This window comes from Hyperolius riggenbachi, chromosome 7 (genome assembly GCF_040937935.1).
Source record: "Hyperolius riggenbachi isolate aHypRig1 chromosome 7, aHypRig1.pri, whole genome shotgun sequence".
Taxonomy (NCBI): Eukaryota; Metazoa; Chordata; class Amphibia; order Anura; family Hyperoliidae; genus Hyperolius; species Hyperolius riggenbachi.
The window spans coordinates 238544378-238570773 of NC_090652.1; the positions used below are offsets into that span (position 1 = coordinate 238544378).

The 26396-nt window shown below is 42.7% G+C and overlaps 1 protein-coding gene across 2 annotated transcripts in view; it reads right to left on the minus strand.

Moving 5' to 3' along the window:
* Positions 1-26396, minus strand: part of ITGA4 (integrin subunit alpha 4) — a 299845-nt gene that overhangs the window by 133698 nt on the left and 139751 nt on the right. For both annotated transcript variants that reach the window (XM_068245421.1, XM_068245420.1), the window contains 5 exons: positions 14568-14674; positions 13329-13455; positions 11268-11335; positions 8388-8517; positions 1796-1881 (listed from right to left, as the gene is read on the minus strand). In XM_068245421.1, the coding sequence (XP_068101522.1) occupies positions 1796-1881; positions 8388-8517; positions 11268-11335; positions 13329-13455; positions 14568-14674 (518 nt within the window). The remainder of the gene's footprint in view (positions 1-1795; positions 1882-8387; positions 8518-11267; positions 11336-13328; positions 13456-14567; positions 14675-26396) is intronic.

Genomic DNA, 26396 nt, shown 5'->3' on the forward strand with positions numbered 1-26396 from the left:
GGGTCTAATTTGGAAAGTCACATAGATATGTATTAAACCTGAAGTGGGTTTCCTCACTTCAGTTTCCATTTTATGATTCTATTTTAGCACTGACTATATTTACTGCCGTTACAGAAGAGATGCTCAATAAGATGATTATGATAATAATAGTTCCAGCTTGCATGAAAATTGTATGCAGCTTGGAATTGGGCATAAAAAATTCAGCAGTAAGTAGTGATGCTAATTACGGTTATGCAAAATTTTGCCTAAATTTTCTCAATTACAGCCAAATGTAATAACAATTTGGACATTCAATTGATTTTGCGTAACCCATTTGTAATTTCACATAAACACGCAAAATTTCTAATAATGTTGTGCCGACCTCAGCGGTTAATAGTAAAGCCCAACATGCCATTCTCAAATGAAAAACTAATTTTTTAAAAAGACCTTGTAGTTTTTGAGAAAATCGATTTTAAAAATTCAAAGGGAAAATGGTTTTTAAACTCGGATAAATAACAGTTTAAAACCATTTTCCTTGGCATTTTCAAAATCAATTATCTTAAAAACGACAAGATCTTTTTGTAAAATGTTATAAAATTACATATAAAATTAATTACTATTTTCCCTGAAATTGTGCATTACGATTTTGTTTCGTGATTGTGAATTACAATGCAAAATTACGATTACTGTATGTGAAATTCGTGCTCATCACCAGCAGTAAGTGCATTTGATACTCCTAATTCCAAGCTATACCATTTGCATTAAATCTGCATGCAAAGCAGAATTATTTGCTTCTTCTTGACCATCTCCAGGCAACAAGTATACAGTCCTTGCCCAGCTGCCGGCTAGTGGGTTGGTAGATGTTTGCCTTTTGTCACTTCCTGTGTCAGTGTAAATTTGTATTGTTAGCTCCTCATCAGCTAATGCTGAAAGGACCACTGTCGCGAAAATCTTAAAAATTTAGAATATGCAGTATGTAAACACATACAAATAAGAAGTATGTTTCTTCCAGAGTAAAATGAGCCATAAACTCCTTTTCACCTATGTTGATGTCACTTAATAATAATAATAATCTGAACATTTGTATAGCGCCTTTCTACTGTCGGACTCAAAGCGTTAAAGAGCTGCAGCCACTGGGACGCGCTCAGGAGGCCACCCTGCAGTGTTAGGGAGTCTTGCCTTGAACTCATTACTGAATAGATACTTGACCTAGCCAGGATTTGAACCCTGGTCTCCCATGTCAAAGGCAGAGCCCTTAACCAGTACACTATCCAGCCACCACTTACAGTAGGTAGTAGAAATCTGACAGAACCAACAGGTTTTGGACTAGCCCATCTCCTCATGGGGGACTCTCAGGGTTTCCTTTATTTTCAAAAGCACTCAGTGAATGGCAGTTGCTTTGTACAACTATCAAAAAGCGTAAGGTGAGCCCAAAGGCTGGCCAGCATCTTTGTATAAAGATTTTCAGAGAATGTGTTTATAAAGAATAAAGGCCATGCTGAAAATCCTCTATGGAGAGATGGACTAGCCCAAAACCTGTCAGTAATGTCACATTTCTACTACTTACTAAAAGTGACAGCAACTTAGAAGAAAAGTAATTTATAGCTCATTTTACTCTGGGAGAAATAGACTTCGTATTTGTATGTGCTTTACACGTACGTGTATTTTACATTTTAAGATTTTTGCAACAGTGGTCCATTAAAGGAGTAGTTGACCAAAACCAGGAAGCTGTTTTTGTGTTTCATTTGCTTTTAATTAGGTCATGTGTAAAGCCAATCTGACAGATGAGGAAATCACAAAGAAGATATTTCCTTACCTTACCAATCTGATCCTGTTGCGGAGCCCCTCCTATTACGTCAAAGCTGGTTTTTGACACGAAATGGCCGGCTCCAACTGAATAACCTAAAAAGAGAAGCCTTTCATTAGTATTGCTTACAAATCAGACTACTGACTGGCTGTACTATAAAACATGTTATCTATGACGTTCAGCACTGCGGACCTACCATGAAGCCACCTGACTCACGTGATTCAGGTGGCAAAATCTACAGTAAATTTGTTATTTTTTATTACATGGCAAAAGTTTTCACCCCTAATCAATGAAAAGAGTGAGGATTGCCCAAATCTCAGTGATGCAGCATTCATGTCACTGGCGCTGTATGTACATACAAGCTGTGAGTATACATTGTGTGGATTCAGGACATCCTGCATACGCACCAGCGCTGTGTCTGATTTGGGCGCCCGAATTACCTGTCCCCCCGAGCAGACATGGATTAAGATGTAATGGGGCTCTAGGCAAGGTAGTCGATTTGGAGCCTCCTTGTGGTACTTCTGGTAAGCTGAAGTGGAAAGAGGTCAGAGAAGGTGGCAGGTGAGCCCTTTGACACGCACTAGGCCCCAAGCACCTGCCTAGGTTGCCTGGTGAATAATCCTGCTCTGCCCCCCAGCGTTGCAACAACTTGGGAGAGGGAATAGTAACCAGCGCGGGCCTGGAGTTTGTGCAGGAGCAGGGTGAGACTTTTTCGGCTTCGCCCTACGCCATGAAGGCCCACACTGAGAATAAATAGCATATATTGCAGAAATGTCTTACTCTGGGTATGTGCAATGGCTCAGCAATTATTTTACTAAACTTTTAGCAATCATTGCTAAAGTCTGATATGACCACCTAAAAGTAAACAGACTTTTGCAGAGTCCCCCCCCCCCCCCCCCATGTACAATACTATTCCCTCTACATGTTCTATAACCCCCCCCCCCCCGCCCTCCCCTCAACATTACCTACCCAACAACCCAACATAAAAGTTACTCCTTCCCTCCCACTAATGTTCTAAGAACTCGTTCTATGAACTCGGATATGTGCCGGTTCAGGATGGTGTTTTTTCTGTTGTTGTTTTTGTTTTTTTCCTTCCAGTTGAACTTGATTTACGGATGTCTTTTTTCAACCAAACTATGTTACTAGGTTACATTTAAAAACTTTTGCCTTCCACATCCTGGCAATCTCCAACACAATGTAACCCTCCAAGATAAAACAATCCCTCTCTTTGACATACAGAGATACATGAATTTGGATCATAAGTCACTGCATGCGCATGTTTTAAACACAATTTGAAACAATTACTGAATGGGAAATAAAAACTTCTATCTAAAAACCACATCCTCTCAGTATAAAGCAACAACACCTGCAAAACATACATCTTCCTGTCTGATTATAAGGCAACATAGAAAGACTTGACATATATGATATTATCTCTTGGTGATCACACTGTTTTTACTGTATCATCATTTTATAACAGTAAAAATAACCCTGCTTTTAAAGTTATCTGGAGGGAGGAGGTGCCCCCCCCCCCCCCCCCCCCCCGCCCTGAAAAAACACAATAATCATAGGAGATTGCTTACCTCAATGATGTGCAACAATAATAGGAAAAACTAAAATGTTATTGATGCACTTAAGGCAACGCGTTTCGTGGGTATTTTCCAGCTTACAGGTCAGTGAAAGTGTCTGAGAGTAAAGCATACATGGCCAGGACCGCCTCTGCTCTTAAAGGGAACCTGAAGTGAGTGGAAATGGAGACTGACATCTTCATTCCCTTATAAACAATAGCAGTTGCCTGGCTGCCATGCTGAGCTTTTGTCTTTAGTTGTGTTTGAGGCACACACCTGTAACAAGCATGCAGCCAGTGGAGTCAGTCACAGCATCTGATCTGCATGCCTATTCTGAGTCAGTGACTTAAAGTATAAGAAGCAGAGCATCAACACAGAAGGCATTGTGTATTAGAAAATAAAGATGGCCTCTGTATTTCTCTAACATTAGGTTCCCTTTAAAGAGACACTGAAGTCTCATAAAAATCCTTTTCCCCCCAAAATATTGTTTAACATATTAGCCCTAACTAAACCGCTGCATCCCCGCCGCTGTACACTATCTAAATCCCCCCAAACTCGTCCTCCCTCTCCCCTGTAAAGTCCACGACTTTCTTGGTCATGGATTTTGCTGCCCTCTACTCTTCCGTGTGAGGCAGAGCTATGAGCTGCAGCCCTGCCTCACACATGTCTGTCATCGGCGGATCTCCACCTCTCCCCCGCCCCTCTCAGTGAAGGAAGACGGAGAGGGGTGGGGGAGGGGCGGCGGAGAGGCTGACAGAGGTGCTGAGAGGCAGAGCTGCGGCTCATAGCTCTGCCTCTCATGGAAGCGCTGCCCGGATTGCCCCCCCCCCCCCCCCCGGCGAGTTAGGGGGGATTTAGATAGTGTACAGTGGCGGGGATGCGGCGGTTTAGTTAGGGCTAATATGTTAGACAATATTTTTGGGGGAAAACGGATTTTTAAGAGACTTCAGAGTCTCTTTAATTTGTGAGCTGATATGTTAAAGAATAACTTCTATATACCTATACCTATGTAGTACATATTTGTTTAAAACATGTTCATCCTTCAGAACTGGTATGAGTTTTAAAGGGAACCTGTACTGAGTAAAATTATTTAAAATAAACACATGAGGTAACTTCAAATGAACATCACATAGTTACCTTGCCATCAGTCCCTCTCAGAAGTGCACCATTTTCTTCTGACAGTGATTGCTTCGAGTTCTGACAACATTTTGTCAGAATTGAAATATATCAGTTGCTGTCAGTTATTTATCAGTTGCTGTCAGATATAGCTGAGAGGACAACTGATGTGCCAAGTAATGTCTATGTTTTCCTATGGCTCAAGTGGGCGATATGACAGTTTAACAGTGTGCTGACCAGAAAGCTGTTATGGGGTAATGGCCATTTTCAAAATGGAGGAGAGAGAATTCCCTTGATCACAGGGGACAAACAGGACGCGGGAAAGGAGAATGATTGAGGAGTAGAATACACAGGAGATAAGTATGACCTGTGTATGGTTATTTTGACTTTTAATTTTCAGTTCAGGTTTTCTTTAAGCACTCTCTCTAGGCCAGGGGTCTCAAACTTAATTTACCTGGGGGCCGCAGGAGGCAAAGTCAGGATGAGGCTGGGCCGCATAAGGGATTTCACAGAAAAAGTCAATCAGCAGCTCCCGCACCCCCCTCAACTCCCCCCCCCGCATTGATTTTAATTTCAAAATCAAATTCACACTGAAGCGAACTATTTTGCCTATTTTACCTTATAGTTCGCTTCAGTGCTCCCATTACAAGTAATCTGCCGTGTCCCCGCCGCAAAACGAGCATCGCCGCCTCTCCCCGCCCCTCTCTGTGAAGGAAGAGTGAGAGGGGAGGGCAGAGGTGGCGATGCGCCGCAATTGACGTCAGGAGGGGCAGAGCTGAAGCTGAAAGCTCTGCCCCTTCCGTAAAATGCCAGCGGATTGCCCCCTGGGCGATTTGGGGGCTCTGCAGCCCTCGTTTAGCGGCGGGGATGCGGCGGATTACTTGGGAGCACTGAAGCGAACTATAAGGAAGCTTTTGCCGGCGCGGGCCACAAAATATTGTATCGAGGGCCGCAAATGGCCCGCGGGCCGCGAGTTTGAGACCCCTGCTCTAGGCAGCTAACCAAGTCACTTATTTCAAATAGCCAGGAAATAGGCAGAGAAATATGTTTCAAAGGCAATAATGTTACAATTAAAGGCAAAATAATGTGATCTCAGTGAATCCATGTAGAGTACCAAAACCCACTAAATCTATGGAGCATAGTAAATCTCATTAAATATCCAATAATAAATATTGTATCTGTATAGTACAACATCTCAGTAAATCTATATAGAGTGACAAATTTAGTAAGGCCTCAATCTCACTGCAAACCGCTAAGCACTTAGGAACTGATTTTTTTATGCGATTTCAAAGTGATTTTTGAAGGAAAGGTTTTTTGGCCACTTCTTTATCTGAATCTGTGTCGATAAATGCTGCATGCAGTACTTTTTTAGCCAAATCAGACCACTGCTGTGGGAACACCCTCAAAAGGTGGCACTGCGCCAGCACTTTGGTGATCTACAAATGCATCTCAACCACCAGCCTTAAAGAGAACCCGAGGTGGGTTCTAACAATGCTATCAGCATACAGGGGCTGTGTCTGCATATACTACCCAGCCTCTGTTGCTATACCGATCTCCCCTTAGCACCCCCTGCGCTCTGCTATGCCCCCATAAATTATCAGCCGAACTGTCGACACACAGCGTGTCGCAACCGGCTGTTTATCTCTGCATCTGTCAGTCTCGCCGCTCCGCCACACCTCCGATCCCCGCCCGCGTCCCTTCCCTCCCCACTGATTGGAGGGAAGGGACGCAGGCGGGGACCGGAGCTATGGAGGAGGCGGGGAAATGGCGAGACTGTGGACATTTACAATAATAATTTATAAATTATTTAGTCAGTGTTTGCCCATTGTAAAATATTTCCTCTCCCTGATTTACGTTCTGAAATCTATCCCATGGTGACATCTTTACTGCTGGCAGGTGATGTCTGTGAAAGGAGATGCTGCTTTTATGGCAGTTGGAAACAGCTGTTATTTCCCACGGTGCAACAAGGTTCCAACAATATGATGTCAGGACCACGGTCATTGGGATGAAGTTCAATTCTTGGTTACAGTTCCTCTGTAAGTTAAATGCTTTAACCCTCTACAGAAGAGTTCCTCTTTTATACAGTGTTTTAACTATAATTTCTCTGACATACACCACACAAAAAAGCCAAAAGACTTGAAAACTCTTCACATTAAAGGTCATACCATATAGCCATTATACCATATAACCGTTGGTAAAGTTTATTTTACCTTACTGTAAACAAAGTTTTTCCTCTTAGTCTGTATATGGTGTGTTTCTTTCTTGATGCACAGAAAATTCACTAGGAGGGGGCTGCACATGCCTGCTAAATTTATGTTTCTCCAAACAGTGTATGAACAGTAACTGGAGTAAAGTTGGCTTAATTCACAAGAATGTTGTATGCTGCTGAATTCCTGAACTTTATATTGAAATAAGGAATTCCGATAATCTAACTTTGGTGAAAGTTTAACACTTGATGTGGCCATCCCTTGGGAAGTGAACTGCACATTTACGCATAATGGAAGGCAATAAACAACATTTCCTGTGTTTTTTTCTTCCGGTTATAAATAATGAAAGTGGTTCACCCTCTTTGCAGCGTAGTTCAGTAGTTTGCTTGCTAGAACAGCCTGAACTCTGGGTGACACTCTTAAAGGCAACTCCTCACCGATTTACTAAAATATATTAAATGCATCTCCCCCAAAGAAGGGTTGTAAATAGTGTGGGCCATTGGAGGTGACAAGCATTACCTTGAGGGCTGCTCCTTATCTCCCGATCTGTATGCGCTCCTGCGTCTTTTACAGCCAGACCTGTGGGCACTACAATCTGTAGTGCCTGCCACAGTGCATGCTGGGAGATGTAGTCTTTCAACGCGAGTACATCTTACGGTTGGGAGATGTACTCACATTGAAGGCATGACACTGCCGCGGGCACTTCAAACTGCAGCACCTGCAGGCAGGTCTGGCTGGATAGGATGGTGGAACGCATACAGATGGTAAGGCTGGTAGGGGTACTAGGGAGCAGACCACTGAAGGTAATTAACCCTTCTGGCGGGTAATTTTTTTTGCCAATTAGGCAGAAATCCATTTAAAAAAAAAAAAATTGTTTCATGTAAAGCTACCAGAGTGGTAGCTACATGAAACACCACTAGAGGGCGCATGTGTCCCTCTAGTGCGATCGTCGCCGGCATCAATAGCAAACAGGGGAACGCGTATATAACTACGGGGTTACCGCCAGGAAGGTTAAAGTGAACCTGATGGTTCACTAGCGCTAATTTATACTTACCCAGGGCTTCCTCCAGCCCCATTAAGTACTGTGGCCTCCCTTGCTCTCCTCCTCGGACCCTCCGCTAAGCCGTTATGACTCCCAGTAATCCGAGCAGTTATGGCCTTCTGCGCACCCTCGTCGCTCTCCCGGCCCTGGAGTGTTCTGCACCTGCACAGTAGTACTGCACAGGTGCAGAACGCTCCAGGGGGTAGGACTGCGGCAGGGGCTTGCGCGCGGCCAAGCCTTGCATGCGCAGAAGCCCTCGATTGGCAAAGACTGACCGGATTACCGGGACTCATATCAACTTAACGGAGGGGCCGAGAAGGACGGTGAGGGAAGCCACAGTGCTTATGGGGCTAGGGAAGCCCCAGGTAAGTATAAATGAGTGCTAGTGTATCATCTCTGGTACATATTAAATGCAAAAGTGACAGGCTATGTGACGTAGAGCTTTTCTAAAAAGAGGAAAATGCTATACCCTACACCAAATACTCTCACTCTTTTATCGGGATTCAGCTCTATGGAGAAATACGTACCACCACTGCACAATGCAGCTCTTCCATGGACTGTGACTGCTGTCACATGCTACAGTACCTCCGTACCATAAGTTTTCCATGTAGAACATAATAAATGTTACTATATGTCATTATACATTATGCTGATAAGAGTAGCATTACCTAAATAGCTGCCAAATTTTACGGTGTTGTTCTTATTGTCAAAGAAGAAAATTCTGTTCTCCGTAGTATTGTACACGAAAATGGAACCCGTCCAGTAGACTGATCCTGGTGCCCCCATGATAATCAAATCCTGGAAATCATTGAAAAACAGTGTTTTAGCTTTATTTCTGGCATGCAAGAATAAGATCAGGCATATTGTTCTCCAAGCCAATGATATGAGTAGTAATGATAGTCATGTTTGGCAAAAAAGGGGCATCCAATATTTCCTGTCTACATGAACTATTAAAGCGGAATGAAACCCAGCATTTCTTCTTTGCACTAAAAGATTATTTACAGCATATTATATACAACCAGCATTTTTTTTTTACTAAAACAGAATTCAACTAGTTAAACACAGGATGCAAGTTCCCTGCAGGGAAAGCTGGAGGCATCTGAACTAAAGATAACATTATCTTCTGTTTACTTAATTGTATCGTGAGGAATGTGACATTTCTCTGACTGTGCAGACTCTCCTGAACACAGACAGACACTCAGAAAGCATTTCTGCTCAAAATTCAAGATGAATAAACCAGTTATGAATAAAATGCAAAGTCAGCTCTCAGAGCATAAAAACTGTACTTTGGGAACTTGTAATTTCTAAATAAATAATAATACTTATGCACAAAAGCAAATATGATAACCGTATGGCATATAAAAAGTAGGAAAACATATTTTTATTGAATATTATGTCAGGGTTTTATACCGCTTTAAAGGACAACTACTGCTAAACAGTCTCCTATGATATTACTTAATTGGACACTGTAGTGAGAGGAATGTGAAGGAACAGGTTTATGCAGATTCAAAATGGATGGATGGATTAAGATAAATTGGAGCCAGTGGCAAGGTAATAGCTTTGGCTCCTCCCACTTATGGTTCTTTTGGTAATCTGAGATGGAAGGGGAGTTAACCTCCCTGGCGGTTAATTTTTTTTTTCAAATCGTCAAAAATCTTTTTTTTTTAAAAAAATTTTTGTTTCATGTAAAGCTACCAGAGTGGTAACTACATGAAACACCACTAGAGGGCGCACGTGTCCCTCTAGTGCGATCGTCGCCGGCACTAATAGCAAACAGGGGAGCGCGTATATAATGCGTTCCTCTGTTTGGCTTCTCCTGTCGCCATGGCGACAATCGGAATGACGTCATGGACGTCAGCCGACGTCCTGACGTTAGGCGCACCCGATCCAGCCCATAGCGCTGCCCGGAACTCATTGGTCCGGGCAGCGCAGGGCTCTGGCGGGGGCCTCTTTCGCCGCTGCGTGCGGGCGATCGCCGCAGAGCGGCGGCGATCAAGCTGTGCGCGCAGCTAGCAAAGTGCTGGCTGCGCGCACAGCACTTCGAATGGGCCAAATCGCCCCACCAGGGCCGGAGAAATCCTACTGCGCGGCATAGCCCGAGCTCAGCTCGGGCTTACCGCCAGGGAGGTTAAGAGACACCCACTAGGCCCTAGGCATCTGCTTAGGTTGCCTTTGTGGATGACCCTGTTCTGTGCATAATGCTTTCAGCAGCAGACCAAGAATGAGCGTGCAAATTGGTCAAAAAGACCGTGGAAAATAGAGTTCTGAGTGTGGAGAGGCAGATCCAGCCAGGTTTCCATGGACAATGCCCAGAAGCCCTTGAATGGAACACCGGTATGGAGGAACAGCACACTCCTGCCCTGCATGCTCCTGCTGTGGCTGCAGAGAGTGCCCCAGAGCCCACTCTTTCTTATATGTTGGCAGTCTGCATTATTTAAAAGGAAGTAAATATGTCAGCCTCCATATCCCTATCACTTTAAGGGTGCTTTAAAGTGGACCTGAACTCTCTCACAGAGAGTTTAGTCTGTCTAATTCCCCCTCATCTCTGACTATTACTTATTGTAATTTGATCTCTCAGCTGTGTCGGCTGGCTGCCTCAGCAGAGCAGCTAATTTGTAAACACAGGATGTTATGTCCATGAAAGCAAGAAGTAGACACACTGCAGATTCATTGCATGATGTGTATCAGCTGTAGAAAATAAATGTTCTTCTTTAAAGGTTATTATGTTGTTACGTATCTTTCAGAGCAGAGAGGGAGTTCTAAGTTAAGGTCCACTTAGTGTTCGTCAGCATGGCCGATTTTTCTTAGCTACGGTTGTGAATGATTTCGCTAATGGAAAAAGATTGGATTCACAAATGCTGTTTATCAATTAAATACAATCTTTTCTTTTGATTGGAATGATCCTACTGAAAATAGGATTGTTTGCTATAAATCACACTATTTACTCTGACATGTGAATGTGCAGTAGTACAAGTCTCTGCATTGCATGATGTAAGCATTTAGGGTCAGAGGGGACAGTTAAAGGCACAGTAATCCCTAAAGATTGTGCTAAACTGTAAAAATTTGAAAGGCTTAAAGAGGAACTCCAGTGAAAATAATGTGATAAAAAGTGCTTAATTTTTACAATAATTATATATAAATGATTTAGTCAGTGTTTGACTATTGTAAAATATTTCCTCTCCCTGATTTACATTCTGACATTTATCACATGGTGACATTTTTACTACTGGCAGGTGATGTCAGTGGAAGGAGATGCTGCTTGCTTTTTTGGCAATTGGAAACAGCTGTAAATAGTTATTTCCCACAATGCAACGAGGTTCACAGACAGGAAACTGCCAGGACCATAGTCCTCACAGTTTCCTGTGGGAAGGGTTTCACCACAATATCAGCCATGCAGAGCCCCCTGATGATCCGTTTGTGAAAAGGAATAGATTTCTCATGTAAAAGGGAGTATCAGCTACTGATTGGGATGAAGTTCAATTCTTGGTCACGGTTTCTCTTTTAAAGAAACTGAAACAAACTGATGAAATAGCGCACACTTGACTTACCCCTAAATAGAAGCTAGAGATGCCTGCTTGGCATGAACCATGATTCTCACCAAATCTGCGGAAATGATCTGAAAAGAAAGCAAACAAGGTAAAATTGGCCACTAATGATACAATTTGCTGAACGATCGATCACAATTTTTCTTCTTATGACCGATTGTAAAGTATCGTTTGGGACCACTAATGGACAAAAATCTCCTAACCAATCCGATCAGACTGATGGGATCAAACCGAAATTCGGATCAATTTCATTAATCTGATTGGATTGGTTAGGAGATTTTTGTCCATTAGTGGTCCCGAACGATCATTTACGATCGTTCATACGAAGAATCGTTTACTGCTGCGTGGCTGTTTTGGGCGCCACGCCGGGTGCCGCTCAAATTAGTAAAAAAACATTATTTTAGAATTATAGAATATTAAATATATCTTTTCCATCTTACTACTTCTAACCTACATATCATTTTATTCCTTATTTGTTTTTGTGATATAACTGATTGCTATTGGGTTATGTATTAATGCCAAACCTTTTGTATTTTTTAAGCTACCTTTTAAAGTACTATTGTAAAATGTTCCTGTTTTTTTGTAATTTTCAGATTTGTCTGTTGTTTTGTTTTTTTCTAATAAAAATTATGCTCTTAATATTTTAAACACACGTAAGGTCATGCCCCCCAAATAACATATGTATTATTTATTTGTTTAACAAAATGTACTCCAGTATTTATTTACAGTATATATGCTCCAGAGATATAGCGCCACCTTAGTAGGACCATTATTCACTAAAAATTATATACCCTTTATATTCTTGTATCAAGGGTTAGAAGTATGGCCACCACAGCAGACCTCAGAGAACAGCTATGTTCCCAATCTGACCCACGGCAGAATGACTGACACCTGATTAGCCACTCATTTCCGACCTTCCTGCCCACAAAACTTGGCAATAGAGAGTACCACGTCATTACTGACATGGGTGGTCACATACGTGGCTGGCCCCGCCCCCTTACACTACCTTTGACCCAATTCTGGGATATACAGTTTTTAGTTAATATGGTCCTATTAAGGTGGCGCTATATCTCTGGAGGATAGATAAATAAATACCGGAAGATATGTTGTTAGCAAAGCGGGTAGTAGAATTTCGTCAACATTACGAAAATGGAAAAATAGTTTTTGGGCAGGATCAAAATTATCAGGCACATACTTCTATTAAATGTATGCCTTCTGTCTACTTGCAGAAATATAGTAATCATTTAAAGTGATCCCGAGCCAAAGCTTGGGATCAAAATCAAATAGATACCTTAAAGGATACCCGAAGTGACATGTGACATGATGAGATAGACATGGGTATGTACAGTGCCTAGCACACAAATAACTATGCCGTGTTCCTTTTTTTCTTTCTCTGCATGACAGAGTTAAATATCAGGTAGGTAAGTGGCTAACTCAGTCCTGACTCAGACAGGAAGTGACTACAGTGTGACTCACTGATAAGAAATTCCAACTTATAACACTTTCCTTGCAGAAAGTGGCTTCTGAGAGCAAGAAAGATATAAAAAGGGTCAATAGTTCATAGATTTTTGCGCTGGCAAACTTCAATTAATGTGTCATTGAGCAAAAACAATAAAACAGTTAAAACTTAAAAGTAGATTTAAACATAAAATAGAACTGTGGAATATCTTAAAAAGTAATTTTCAGGAGAAGGAAGACAGATACAATTGTTTATTTCATTAGTTTATTTTTCGCCTCAGGTGTTCTTTAAGAGAGGGAAGCCTTAGGATCCTGTTGAGGCTTCCCTCTCTGATCTGGAGCCCCCTGTTGCTGAGCGCGACCACTTTGTAAGCAATTTGTGAAGCAGTTTCCTTGTTCCTATACAATACATTGGAATGGAAACGCTCCCAAATTGCTGCAAGTCCTGCGATTTCCTTAATCGCAGTCGCTCTAGCGGAATTTGTCCCATCCATTTACATTGGCAGAGCCTTTAGGGAAATCGCTAGTGTTTAGAAAGTGATCCCTAAATGCTCAAAAAACGCTCTAGTGGGTTCCAGGCCTAAGAGTGTATTTCTATTTACATACCTCTATAACATGGGCAGATCCTGGTATTTAAATCTGTGCGGAGATTTGCAGGTATTTTGTAGCATATTCCGTGCGGCATTTTGAGTTCTTTCTCATAAAATACATTTTTCCACCTGTGACCACAAACCTATTGAATAAAAAAAACAAGTTAATAAAATACATATATTATGTAATGCAAAATTCCATGTAAATACTTTTTGTCCTGAGTTTAATGGCCAACCTCTGCACACCCCAAGTTTAGGCTACATTTAGTATTGCCATGGGTGAACTCTGGCGTATGCTATTACCTCTTTGGTGCTACAACTGATCCATGTGCTATCCCTACCGCTATACTAGTTTGGCTACATAATAGCTGAACACATAAGTCTATGTGCCATCCCTAATGCTATACTAGTTTGGCTACATTATAGCTGAACACAACCAGTCTGTGTGCTATCCCTACCGCTTTACTAGTTTTGCTATATTATAGCTGAACACAACCAGTCTATGTGCCTACCCTACCGCTATGCTAGTTTGACTACAGTCAAACACTTGGCTATACCATAGCTGAGCGCACACACCCAAACTAAGCACCCAACTTGCACTGTGGTCTACAGAGGTACAGAGAAGCTAGTAGTACCGCCACAACTGAAATGCCTGCTTGGCTAACTTTGGCTCCTTTTCAGAAAGGGATAGGATAACAATGTAACCAATGTACTAAGAGTCGGCAGCTACAACACACGCGCAGCCGCGAGCACCATGGTTACGCTCCAGGCACATCGAGCATTCTACGCATGCGCAGTAGCCCCCTGGACTCCAGCTATGTCCACAATGTCCTCCTGATCCCCTCTGGGCAGCGATGGTGACCCCCGCAAAGCTGGGCTACTGCGCATGCGTAGCCCCTAGCCGCTCGGACTCTTGTCACGATCCCATGGCCAGGAATGTTCTGCGCATGCGCAGTACGCGTTATTACCTTCTGTGCATGGGCAGAATGCTCCTGACGCTGGAAGTGTGACCAGGTGTGTGCAGCTAGGGGCCGAGTGTGCACAGTAGCCACCAACTGCCGGCGACTGCTCAGCTCTGCGGGGATCGCCGCCGCTGCCTGAGGTGATCAGGAGGACATTGTGGGCACAGTAGGAGTCCAGGGGGCTGGAAGAAGCCTCAGGTGAGTTATAATCCTTTTTATTTGGCTTAAGATTCCCCATTGGTTCAGCTTGATACAATCAATTTCCTAATATTAAGCCATAGATTAATGCTCACCAAGAGATATCCGTCTTCGGTGTTTTGTCTAGACAAGCTGACGCCGATCCATTGATCATCTTGTTCCGGTTTACACGTCTTTCCACATTTCAATGGATTTGGTTCAGCTACGGGGAAAATTTAGGCCAGGTAAGTAAAACTATAAAATAAATCAAGATTTCATACTTTTCTAAAGTAAATTTTGATTCTTAAAGGACATCTATCATAAAAAATATGATCATATAAAACAAATACATATAAATGTGCATTTCTCTCAGAGTAAAGAGTGCCATCAATTACTTTTTTTGCAATGTCATTGTCACCTACCATAGGTATTGAAAATCTGATCAGATCTGCCAGATTTTGGATTTGTCCATGTCCTCATGGAGGATTCTCAGTTATTTCTTTATTTGCAAAAGCACTTACTGAACTGCAGTTGATCAGTCTAAGTGACAAAATAATGTGCAAACGAGTAGGGAGGCTGGCTGACATATTTGTATAGATCCTTTACAGGGTGTGTTTTTGTAAAGAGTACAGGTTATATTGACAATCTCCCATGAGGAGATCAACTAGTAAGAAATCTGTCAGATCTGTCAGCTTTTTACTACCTTAAGTAAGCAACAGTAGTATAGGAAGAAAAGTTATTTATAGTGCGTTTTACTCTGGGATTAATTTACCTTTCATATGATACATATTTCAAATTTTATTTTATTTTCGTGATAGTAGTCCTTTGATTGTTTTATCATTGTCTAGTTCCATAGAGATACACATCACTAGATTAGACAGACGCATACGGTTAACAGCTTCCTTGCACTCTAATGTACTGGTAGCATTAAACAGGAAACCACTGACAAAGGCACCAAACTCCTTCCTGTTGATGCTAGTAAGATAACAGAGAGGGAGAGCTGTCATTTGCACTTTATACATCAGCCGGTAGGGGAAGCAGGATGGCCATAAAAGGATGATTCTAGGGTTGTGGTAGGAAGAAGTCTGGTTAATGAGGTTCTAGGTGGGGTAGATCTCCCAGCGTCTTTAGATAGGCTCATTTGCCTGCATGCTGACCATACATATTTCCTTTATGACACAAGTGATTGAGCAAAGAATGCATATGACTACTGTTGACAAGCTAGCATCTATCTGACTGATAACATTGAATGGTAAATCAGAATTAAAGCAGACCTGAATTCTTGCAAAGGAGAGAAGGAGAACACAGAGAAATCCACCTTGTGTGTGTTTATAGAGAACAGCCTGTCTAATTTTCCCTTATCAGCAAGTGATGAGCTAGTGTAATTTGAGCTCCCAGCTGTCTGCCGACTCTGCTGAGTTGAAAGCTAAAATGCAAAAACAGGAGGTTAACCCTTTCTGTGCTCGCAGCAAACCAGGAAGTAACCACACTGCAGCATGTCTAAAGGAGTTCTATAAGCTGTAACAAGGAAATGTTTTTCTGTAAGGGCTCATTCACACTATGTGAGTTGCAGTGAGTTTTGACGTGCTGCACATGGTGTGCATTTTACATGGTAACATGAAAGTCCATAGACTTTCGCTTTATTATTCACACTACACCAGTGAGTTGCTTTGCAGTGCATTTCAACTCGTCCGGAGTGATTAAAACTCATAGAAATGCACAACTCACAAACCAATTAATAAGTTTTTATTCATGCATTTTAATGCATTTCAACTCACTAGTGTTAATGAGCCCTAAAGGTTATTATGCTGTTGCCTATCTTTTACAGCAGGGAGGAAGTTCTGAGTTCAGGTTCGCTTTAAAAGAACCCGAGCAGCATTTTTTCCTCCAGTTTCTACTGGTATCTAATAGCTGTAGGATCGGCCATGCCCCTTCTTGCTGCCCTTAACCAGTGGCAGGGTGTGATTAAGCATGTGTGACTTGTCTAAGCTATCCTATCTCCTAACCCCCTGATGATGAAAGCTTTTGTTTGCTCTCTGCTACTGTGCAATACAACTAATTACCATAGTCCTTATCTGCCTACAATTTCTGAGGACAGCATCTGTGGTCCACAGAAGTAGGGTAATAAAAGCCTCTATTAAACATTTAAATGTAAAAAGAAACGATAAAATAGAAGTTTTGATTTTTTTTTTTATGAGCCACATTGCTAGCATACATTTTTAATGTGCATTGAGATGCCCTGGGGGGATAAAAATGCTGCTTGGTTCTCTTTAACTACCGACGCAGTTTAAATCTACGGCGGGCGGGTGGCGCTGCGGTTCTGACCGGATGTAAACTCTACGTCCCATTCACCGCGCGCCCCTGCTGCTCTGTCCCTGCCGCAATGTGCTGCCCTGCCGCCTCTATGACGGCAGAACACTGTGAGCCGAGCAGGAGCCGTTTTCATTGGCTCCTGATCCTGTCATTCCTGTAAGCCGCTCTCATTGGCTTACATAGAGTGACATGGTCAGGAGCCAATGAAAGCGGCTCCTGACCGGCGCACAGCGCTCTGCCGTCATAGCGACGGCAGAGAGAGCAGCCTACGGCGGGGACAGAGCGGCGTGACCGGCGGGAGCAGTGGATTTTAGCGGCGATTCGTCGGGAAGCGGCGGTTTACTGTACCAGCACCCTCTGGTTTAAGGGGGCAGAGGGTGCTGGTACTGAAGTGGTTAAAGCACGACTAAAGTTTTCCAACTAACTAGAAATTCAAAGAGATTCAGCCGTACTTTGAGTGAAAATACAGTATAAGTACCTCACACTGGCTGTAAGAACTATTTTTTGCAGTGTAAAGGTAGCCATACACTGGTCGATTTGCCATCAGATTCGACCAACAAATAGATCCCTCTCTGATCGAATCTGATCAGAGAGGGATCGTATGGCTGCCTTTACTGCAAACAGATTGTGAATCGATTTCAGCCTGAAACCGTTCACCATCTGCTGAGCTGCCGCTGTCGCCTGTCACCCCCCCCCCCCGCATACATTACCTGAAGCCTGGTCCCGGGCATCTTCTCCGCATCGGCTCCCAGCTGGCATCTTCTCCCATCACCTTCCGCATCACGACATCCAGCATCCGCGTATAACTTTCTGTCACTCCAGTGACAGCGGAAGTTCAAATAGAGCGCCCACTATTTGTACTTCCGCTGTCACTGCAGTGACACAGGAAGTTATACACGGATGCCGCCGGATGCAGAAGGTGATGCGGAGAAGATGCCAGCCGGGAGCCGGAAGGTGATGCAGAGAAGATGCCGGGCGCCAGCTTCAGGTAATGTATACCTGCGTCGATCGTACGCCGCTAGCGATGCGCTCCCTACCCGCAGGCGATCGACGGTAATTTCCCGCACAGAGCAATCGACGGGATCGATCTATTTCTGGACGAAATAGATCGAAATTTAGCGTTTAGCGTGAACGATGTGACGGTTAATCGGCGGGTAATCGGCTAGTGTATGGCCGGCTTAAGAGTATTAGTGAAACGTGTTATTACTACTGTAGTGATAAGAGCAGATCAAAGGGATGAGATCTGTTAGACAATATTAATTGCTTGCACTATGGACTTTGTATGGGGAGTGCAATCAATTTCTGCACAATAAGAGTACAGCTGGGCCTGTTTCCACTAATATTCATATTCATATGCTTGCATATTTCCTGGCACAGTTTTTCAGACACATCCTGTAGTCAGATGTAGCCGTAGGCAGGGTTCACACTTGAAGGATTCTCATGTGGTTTCCCTGCATGCAGAATTGCACAGGATGTGACATGTTAATCAACAGGCTGGTACAGGAGACACCAAATATGAATCCTCTGTAGCTAGGCATTTTAGTGAGGCCAGGCACAGAGCCCCACAATTATGGTGGTTGGCACTCCATTGTATAGATCCTAAATCTGGTGGGGGCGACAAAGAAAAATTGTTGCTTCAAAAAGAAGCCCGCTGGATTAACTATTTGGATGTCATTCATCCTAGATCAGCCTTTTTCAACCTCTTTACTCTGGAGAAACCCTGCAATTATTTTTTGGATCTCAAGTCAAGGTACCCCCGCAAATCATTTTTGGATCTCAGAGAACCCCTGCATTTATTTTGCAGTAGGCATAGACTTTAAAAGCGTAGGTGTGGCTCATTATTATTCTGACCCTTAGTTTAATGCTTTTTTTTTCCGCTATCCCATATTTTAGTGTGCTTTATCATACTTCCCCCATGATTGGGAAAAATGCCAGAGTACTCAAGGAACACTGGGGTTCCAGGGAACCCTGGTTGAGAAAGCCTGTTTAGAGGGATGAATGAGCATACACAATGGAAATATTTGAGATCTACATATGAGGTTATGCGCTAGTGCGTGTCATCATGCAATTCATCTTTCTTTTTACAGCCTGGTGTTCACGGGTAGCCGCATCGGAGTGCCCTAGGAGTACGGTCAGTTCACTATATACTGCAGTGATTTGGGCAGCCCACAGGGGTATATCCTTGAATATGCATTTTTTTATATCTGTATACAAATTCTTTTGACTGCATATATTTGTATTCTTAGCATAATTTAATATATATATATAATTGTATGTATACACTATATTGGTGCTTGCATTGAAACAGTGAGGAGTGGCCTATGTCTAGTTAGTGCCTACCACACCCCCTGTTTAAGTGGTGTGTCTCGAGCTAATCGAAATGGAGGTTGTGATATTTGGTGCATTATACACCTGAGGAAGAACCGTGATGGTTTGTAACATGTAGTGTTGCTTTGCTTTCAATACATGCTTTAACTAGTTGCCAACCGCATCACGCTGATGAGTGTGGCCGCCGCGGCAGCCCCAGGACCGCCTAACGCCAATCGGCATAAAGTCCCGGGGCTCTGTTTTGCAGGAGATCGCGCGCATCCTCTCCTGCTCGGTGATCTAATTAACATGTACAGCACTGCGATCTACAGCAGAGCTGTACAGGGGACAGCCGCGTGACACGGCTGTCCCTCTGGGGAACTCAGAAGCGATCGCTGTGATAGGCAGACAGGGAGAGGGAGGGTATAATGCAAAAAAACAGAAATGTAATTTAAAAAAATACAATAAATATTTATTTAAAACAAACAAACAAACCTGGGGGCGATCACCCCCCCCCCCCCCAGAGAGCTCTGTTGGTGGGGAGAAAAGGGGGGAATCACTTGTGTGCTGCCTGTGGTCCTGAAGAGGTTAAGTAGCAAAGCCAGTTCTATGTCACCTCTTCACTCTTTGCATATTTGTTGCTCAGCGAGGTGACCTGAGCGAAGTGCAGCACCCTGAGCGAAGTGCAGCACCGGCATTCCTGTGTGGGTTCCAGGACCGTAGTTTTTTCACATTCATCCTTTAATTACGGGCCTGAACACTTGAGTTGTTATCTATGCAAAAGAGCTTCTCTGAGCTTAGTAACCAACTTGGATGAACTCAGTCCTGTTTTACAAATAGCTTAAACAGCCAAGAAACAGTAAGGCCTGGGACCCACTACTAAACACTATCGCTAATCACAATCCCTTTGTATGAGCGGTTTGTAAGTGACTTCATGAGTGTTTTCGGGAGAGATTTTAAAAAGTGTAATTCATTTGCCAGCGGTTGTGTAGCGATTAGCGATTAGCATTTTTAATTCTAATTGGTCCTTTCAATTAATTTTCATTTTGTTACAATGTGCAGTAATGTAAAAATGCTTGCAAAATCGCTCTGTGTAGGTTTTGACGAGAGATTATGCCAGCGTTTATATACTTTACATTGCAGAAACGCTAACGCTAATCGATAACACTAAACGCGAAAAATGCTGCATGTCCTGAGTTTTGCGATTTGGTAATCGCAATCGCTCCAGTGGAATTTGGCTCATCCATTAACAGCTGAGCGTTTAGGGAAATCGCTAGCGGGTTGAATCTCTCCCTAAACGCTCAGAAAATCGCTCTAGTGGGTTCCAGTCCTAAGGGCTTTCACACTACAAGAGCTTTTTAAGCGCTAGTGATTTTGAAAAGCTCTCGCTAATTCAATTCTATGGGGGATTTTTATAAAATCACATCACTCCAGTGAGAACACACACATAGGATAACATTAGCAAGAGTTTTGAAAACCACAAAGCACTCAGAAAAGCTCCTGTAGTGTGAACAAGCCCTAAAGGTGGCCTGATGTATACATCAGGCCACTTGGCGGCAGTTCGACCATCTGATTCACCAAAAACTTGCCTGATCGTCAATGCAAATAATTTTGGACCAAAATTGGTTGCATGGCTGAATCGGGCATGCTGCAAGGTGTAGAGCCAACATGCTTGATCGGGTGTGCGGTAGTACCGCCATGCGATATCGGGACGAGCGCTGGCTCAGCGTTCTGTCCACATACACTGGCCGTGGTTGCCAGCATATATATGGGCGCATGTGTGATGTTGCCAGCAACCACGTGGCTCGTGTGTATGTGGACAGAGCACCGAGCCACGGTGGACAAAGACAGGTAAAGTATACTGCACGGAGCACCGATTCCTGACAGATTATATGCTGAAATCAATCAGGAATCGGCCTGCGTTGTACGGGCAGGCAACAGATCTCTCTCCAATCAGATTCAATCATGGAGAGATCTGTCTCTTGGTGGATCCGCACATATATCCTCTGATGTATGGGCATCTTAAGACACAGCTTGAGATAAGGTTTTACTGCCGGAAAGTTCAAAGGGTCATTAGTTCTGCTTATTTTACAGCTTAAAATACAGAGTGTGGTTTCTAAACTGCAAATATTACAGAATGATGCAATGTTATAAATAGAGCTATATAACTGAAAATACAAGTATAAGACTACTAATATTCTATTAATAATCTGTACTACACATACACTTTATTATCTCATAAGTTTATTTTCGCTTCAGTGTCACTTTAAGCATTACAACAACCTTCATCCAAGGGACCCAGACAAAAGTCAATATTGGATGGCCATTATCTTTGAGCCTCAGGTGGCACTCCGTTAAAAGCAGACACAATCCTGTTAGAAATCTGGGCACAGGGTCACTTCTGAACACCACAGCCTGTGAACACAGTACGTTCCTTCAGCCACGATTGCAAGTTAAAGATCTACTTAGCAAAGAACAAACTGTTCATAAACACGGTGCAGAAAACAATACCTGTGAATCTCCTGTATAATGGCATAAATACTAAAGAGGAACTGTAGTGACGTATAGTAGAATGCAGTAAATTATTCAGGATATCCACTTTTATGTTAAAGTGGACCTGAACTCAGAACTTCCTCTCTGCTCTAAAAGATAAGCAACAACATAATGACCTTTAAAAAAAAACATTTCTATGATACAGCTGATACAAATCCTGCAATAGGTCTGCAGTGTGTCTACTTCCTGCTTTCATGGAAGCAGACATATTGTTAACAACCTGTGTTTACCGATTAGCTGCTCTGCTATGGCAGCCACCTCACACAGTTGAGAGATCAAATTACAACGTGTGATTAATCACAGATAAGCGAGAATTAGAGAAGCTAAACTCTCTAAATACATACAGTGTACATTTCTCTATGCTTTCCTTCTGTCTTGTGCAAGAGTTCAGGTCCATTTTAATTGTCCTAGTTATAGCATTAGAAAAACAGCTTTCCTTATATACAGCTGTGTATTGATATGTAGCCCCACCCTCCAACTGAGGCTTATTCTAGGCTGTTTATTATGCAGAAATCCCCCCCCCCCCAAAAAAAAGCATTCTGGGAGACCAGCTATATTTTTCCGAATCACCTTTTGTTTGGTCATGTTTTGTATGTGATTTTCAGAATGCAATTTTTCATTCATACCAATTAAGTTAATTTACATGAAATTGTATGTAAACATCTTCGCATCGGCATGTAAATTTTCGCATTGGGAATGTGAAAATTCCCAGTTCCCAACTGGCTCGCCATGCATGTGAATCGCATGTCCATTGCGAAAAAAGCATCTGAGAATTTGCACAACATGCAAGTCAAATTCAATGCCATTGATGTGCAGCAAATGCAAATTCGCAAAAACCCAAATCGTATGTGAATTCTATTATGTCTGAAAGGCCCCTGCATGAGAACTTGCTGTTCCATAACCTCACATTTGTTTTTCATAGCTCACAGATGACACTGCTGTGTTTTTGGCTGCATGTCAATTTTGCTGACGCTGTGTTATCAGTACGATGCAAACCAACTTCATTCATAAAACTAGCAACCCTACCCTAACGTATCTATCAAAACAAACCTGAAGTGAGAAAACTTACTTCAAAAATGTAATACTTACCTAAGTAGAGAGAAGGATCCGGATATAATAGAGCTTTCCTGGTCTTTGGTCTGTTCCGTCATTCCTGCAACATTATCCATTCTGCTAGGTCTTTGGCACTCCTCAGGCAGCCTTCAGAACAATGGATAGGACACAGTGTACCGCTCAAACTCCCAGGCTCTGGAAAGTGCCCGATCAGAGACAACCAATCCACCAGCAGAAGTAGTAAAAGAGGTTCGCACATATACCAGAATGTCCAAATGAAAACTTTATTGTGGACGTATCCAAACAGCAGATCATAGACACCAACAGCTTCGGAACTACTCGCGCCTCTGAGTTGTTCCAAAGGCAAGAGCATCCATGTGGCACATGCGTGTGCCTCAAGCATACAGATACACTTGTCCATTGGGGATGCCAGTAGTTCTGAAGGCTACCCGAGGTGTGCTGATAAGCTATTCTAACTAGCAGGTCAAAAACTTCCAACTGTGGACAGCACAGGAATGACTATATGGCAGTGATGGCTAACCTTGGCACTCCAGCTGTGGTGGAACTACAAGTCCCATGAGGCATTGCAATACTCTGACAGCTCTAAGCATAACTTGGGGAGGCAGATGTATGATGGGATTTGTAGTTTTTTCACAGCTGGAGTGCCAAGGTTAGCCATCACTGCTACAGTATATGGTATCAGAGCCTTCCCTCTACTTAGATCCGTATGTATCAAGCGACAGAGGAGTGAGGAAACTCACTTCAGGTTTCCTTTAATGAATGGACTGAGAATATAAGTAATGGGTTATTGTTCATTGCAGTTTCATGAAACCAAAATAAATAAATACTTAAAGTGGATCCAAGGTGAACTTTTACTCACTGCATATTTGTGTTCCTTTCCTATTGTTTATAGGGCATTCCTCAAGCCAAATACTTTTTTGTTTTTGTTTTAATACTCTAATTCCCTATAAACTAAATAAACCACGCCCACAGGTTTTCAGAGAGCCTTGGCAGTAGCAATGGCTCATGGGAGCTCAGTCTGGGCAGGAGGAGGAGAAGGTGTTACTAGCAATTGATTTCAGAGGCAGAGGGGAGGAGGGAGGAGGGGGGATTAGGTTTTTTTCTCAGGCTTAGTGATCAAGATACAGACAAGCCTGCCTCTGTGTAATATTTACAAACAACATGGCTGCTGTCATTGTATCACAGGAAGAAATAATCTGGGCTCCTGGCAAGGTTTATTTGATACCAGCTGATAAGAGAGCAGAGATGCAGAAAAACAAACTGTGACTACTGACATAGGTCTAGGAAAAGATATATGGGTATGACATGTATTTTTTTTACATTTGTCCAGAGGTCCCTCTTTAACCAACATTCTGTTCCCAGTCAGAAAGGCTGAAACCTTATTTGTACACATAATGGCAAAGCCTGGTTCCTTGGAAAAATCCAAAAGGATGAAGAAAATAAAGAAACAGGGGGCCCAACAAAATACACTGATAGGATCACAACATACCGGGCCACTAAGATGCTTCAGGACACAAACAAGAGGCAGATGGTCAATCTATACAGGTGCCAGGAGCTGAATCCAACTCGCTGAGGCTGATTTATGGATGGAGAAGTGTGGAGAACATCAGAGAACCTAAATGATCCAGCAAATCTGAATTAGATTTTTTTTACAGTACACCTGAGGTTAAAATAATCTGATGAGATAAACAATTGTGGTAACTGCAGCGGAGCAGCCACTGCCACCGCAGGGGGCCCAGAGCTGTAAGAGGGCTCCAACTACTACTTGATTCCCTCTGCTAGAGGGATCCATCCTTCAGATAAAGTGTTTTTGTGTCTACACATGTTATGGGTGTGAAGATTAGGATGTCCTCACTTGTTTTCTAGATGGGCCCCCAGGCTGAGAGGGTCACATGGGAAAGGGTGTGAACATGGTGGGGCACCATCAAAGTTTTTCTGGTGGGTCCCATGATTTACAACACGCCCCTGGTCATCTCCTTCCAGTGACATCACCTGCCAGCAGTAAAAATGTCACTATGTGATAAATGTCAGAATGTAAATCAGGGAGAGGAAAACTTTTACAATGGGCAAACAATGACTAACTAATTTATACATAATTATTGTAAAAATGAAGCGCTTTTTTTACATTATTTTTACTGGAGTTCCTCTTTAAGAGAACTAGCATTGTCTAGGTTTCTCTGGTTGCCGTGTAATGTGGGCTACACAAGTAAAGCAAAATACCCTTGCAATTAATGCACACATTACCTAGATTACACAGATTGTACTAGATTGTACTAGTTGCAAAACGCGCACTGTATACCTAGGGTAAATACCGATAAAATATGTAGTGAATATGCCCCATAATGAGATAAATATTTGTAGTCCTAATCCTTCTAACTAGACCCTCGTTCTTTTATTTCTTTATTTTTCTCACTGCAAATATTCAAATGTAACGTCACTTCAGGTACCCTTTAAAGTGGACCTGAACTCTTGCACAGACACAAGGAAAACATAACAGAAATGCACCCTGTATGCATTTAGAGTTTAGCCTGTGTAATTCCCCCTCATTTGTGTCTAATCCAGGCATGGGCAAACTTGGCCCTTCAGCTGTTATGGAATTACAAGTCCCACAATGCATTGCAGGAGTCTGACAGCCACAGTCATGACTCATAAAGGCAAATGCATTGTGGGACTTGTAGTTCCGTAACAGCTGGAGGGACAAGTTTGCCCATGCCTGGTCTAATCACTCCCCTGTGTCACATGACTGCCTATGGCAGATAAGCCCATTTGAAAGCACAGGTTGTGACCAATATGTTTGCTTTCATGAATCAGAAAGTAGAAACTGTGCAGATTTATTTTAGGATTTGTATCAGCTGTAACAAAGAAATGTTTTTTGTTTAAAGGTTATTATGCTGTTGTGTATCTTTCAGAGCAGAGAGGAGTTCTGAGTTCAGGTCCACTTTAAATAATTTATTCCAGGTTTGCTGATCCACGTATGAATTACATTGTTCCCCAATCTCAGGAAATCAACCCATTTGTTCTCTATGCCATTAAAGAAAAAACAAACGAAAAACAAATGAGACATATCTGAATTTTCTGTAAGCATGGCTCCATGCAGTCCATGTAGTACATACATGTCAAACTCTGGCCTGCGAGCCAAATCTAGCTGTGGAGTCATCAAATTTGGTCTTCAAGTCTCCCACTTTGCATTATGTCTAGCCCACTGTAGATAGCCAAGGAAGCCATATGGGGAGGGGAAAGCACTAGACACCAGGGAACTGAATAGGGGAAGTAGAAGGGTCGCTAGACATCAGGGAACTGTATAGGGGAGGAAGGTGGCCACTAGAAAATGAGGTTGGCCCACAACTTGGTCCAAGTGTTCAATTTCGGGTCACTTTGTACTTGAATTTGACACCCTTGATGTAGTACATGAATTTCACTTCCGCTTCCTTTGGTTATTTGAGCCATAAATAGTGGCGTTGATTGGTCACACAGCCCTCATTTTTTCCTCTGTTTCAGTTGCTAGGAAACCACCAGGTTAGACACCGTGAGTGAACTCCTCGGCTATTGTCTCTAAATATTTCAGTATGGCAGATGCGGGTTGTTACTGCTCTAAATTCAGAAAACGCCATATTAAAAAAAATAATAATCATTAAGAGTCTATAACATTTCGTATCCAAACGTAGAGCAAAAGGAAAGAATACAACTCTGAAGCAGTT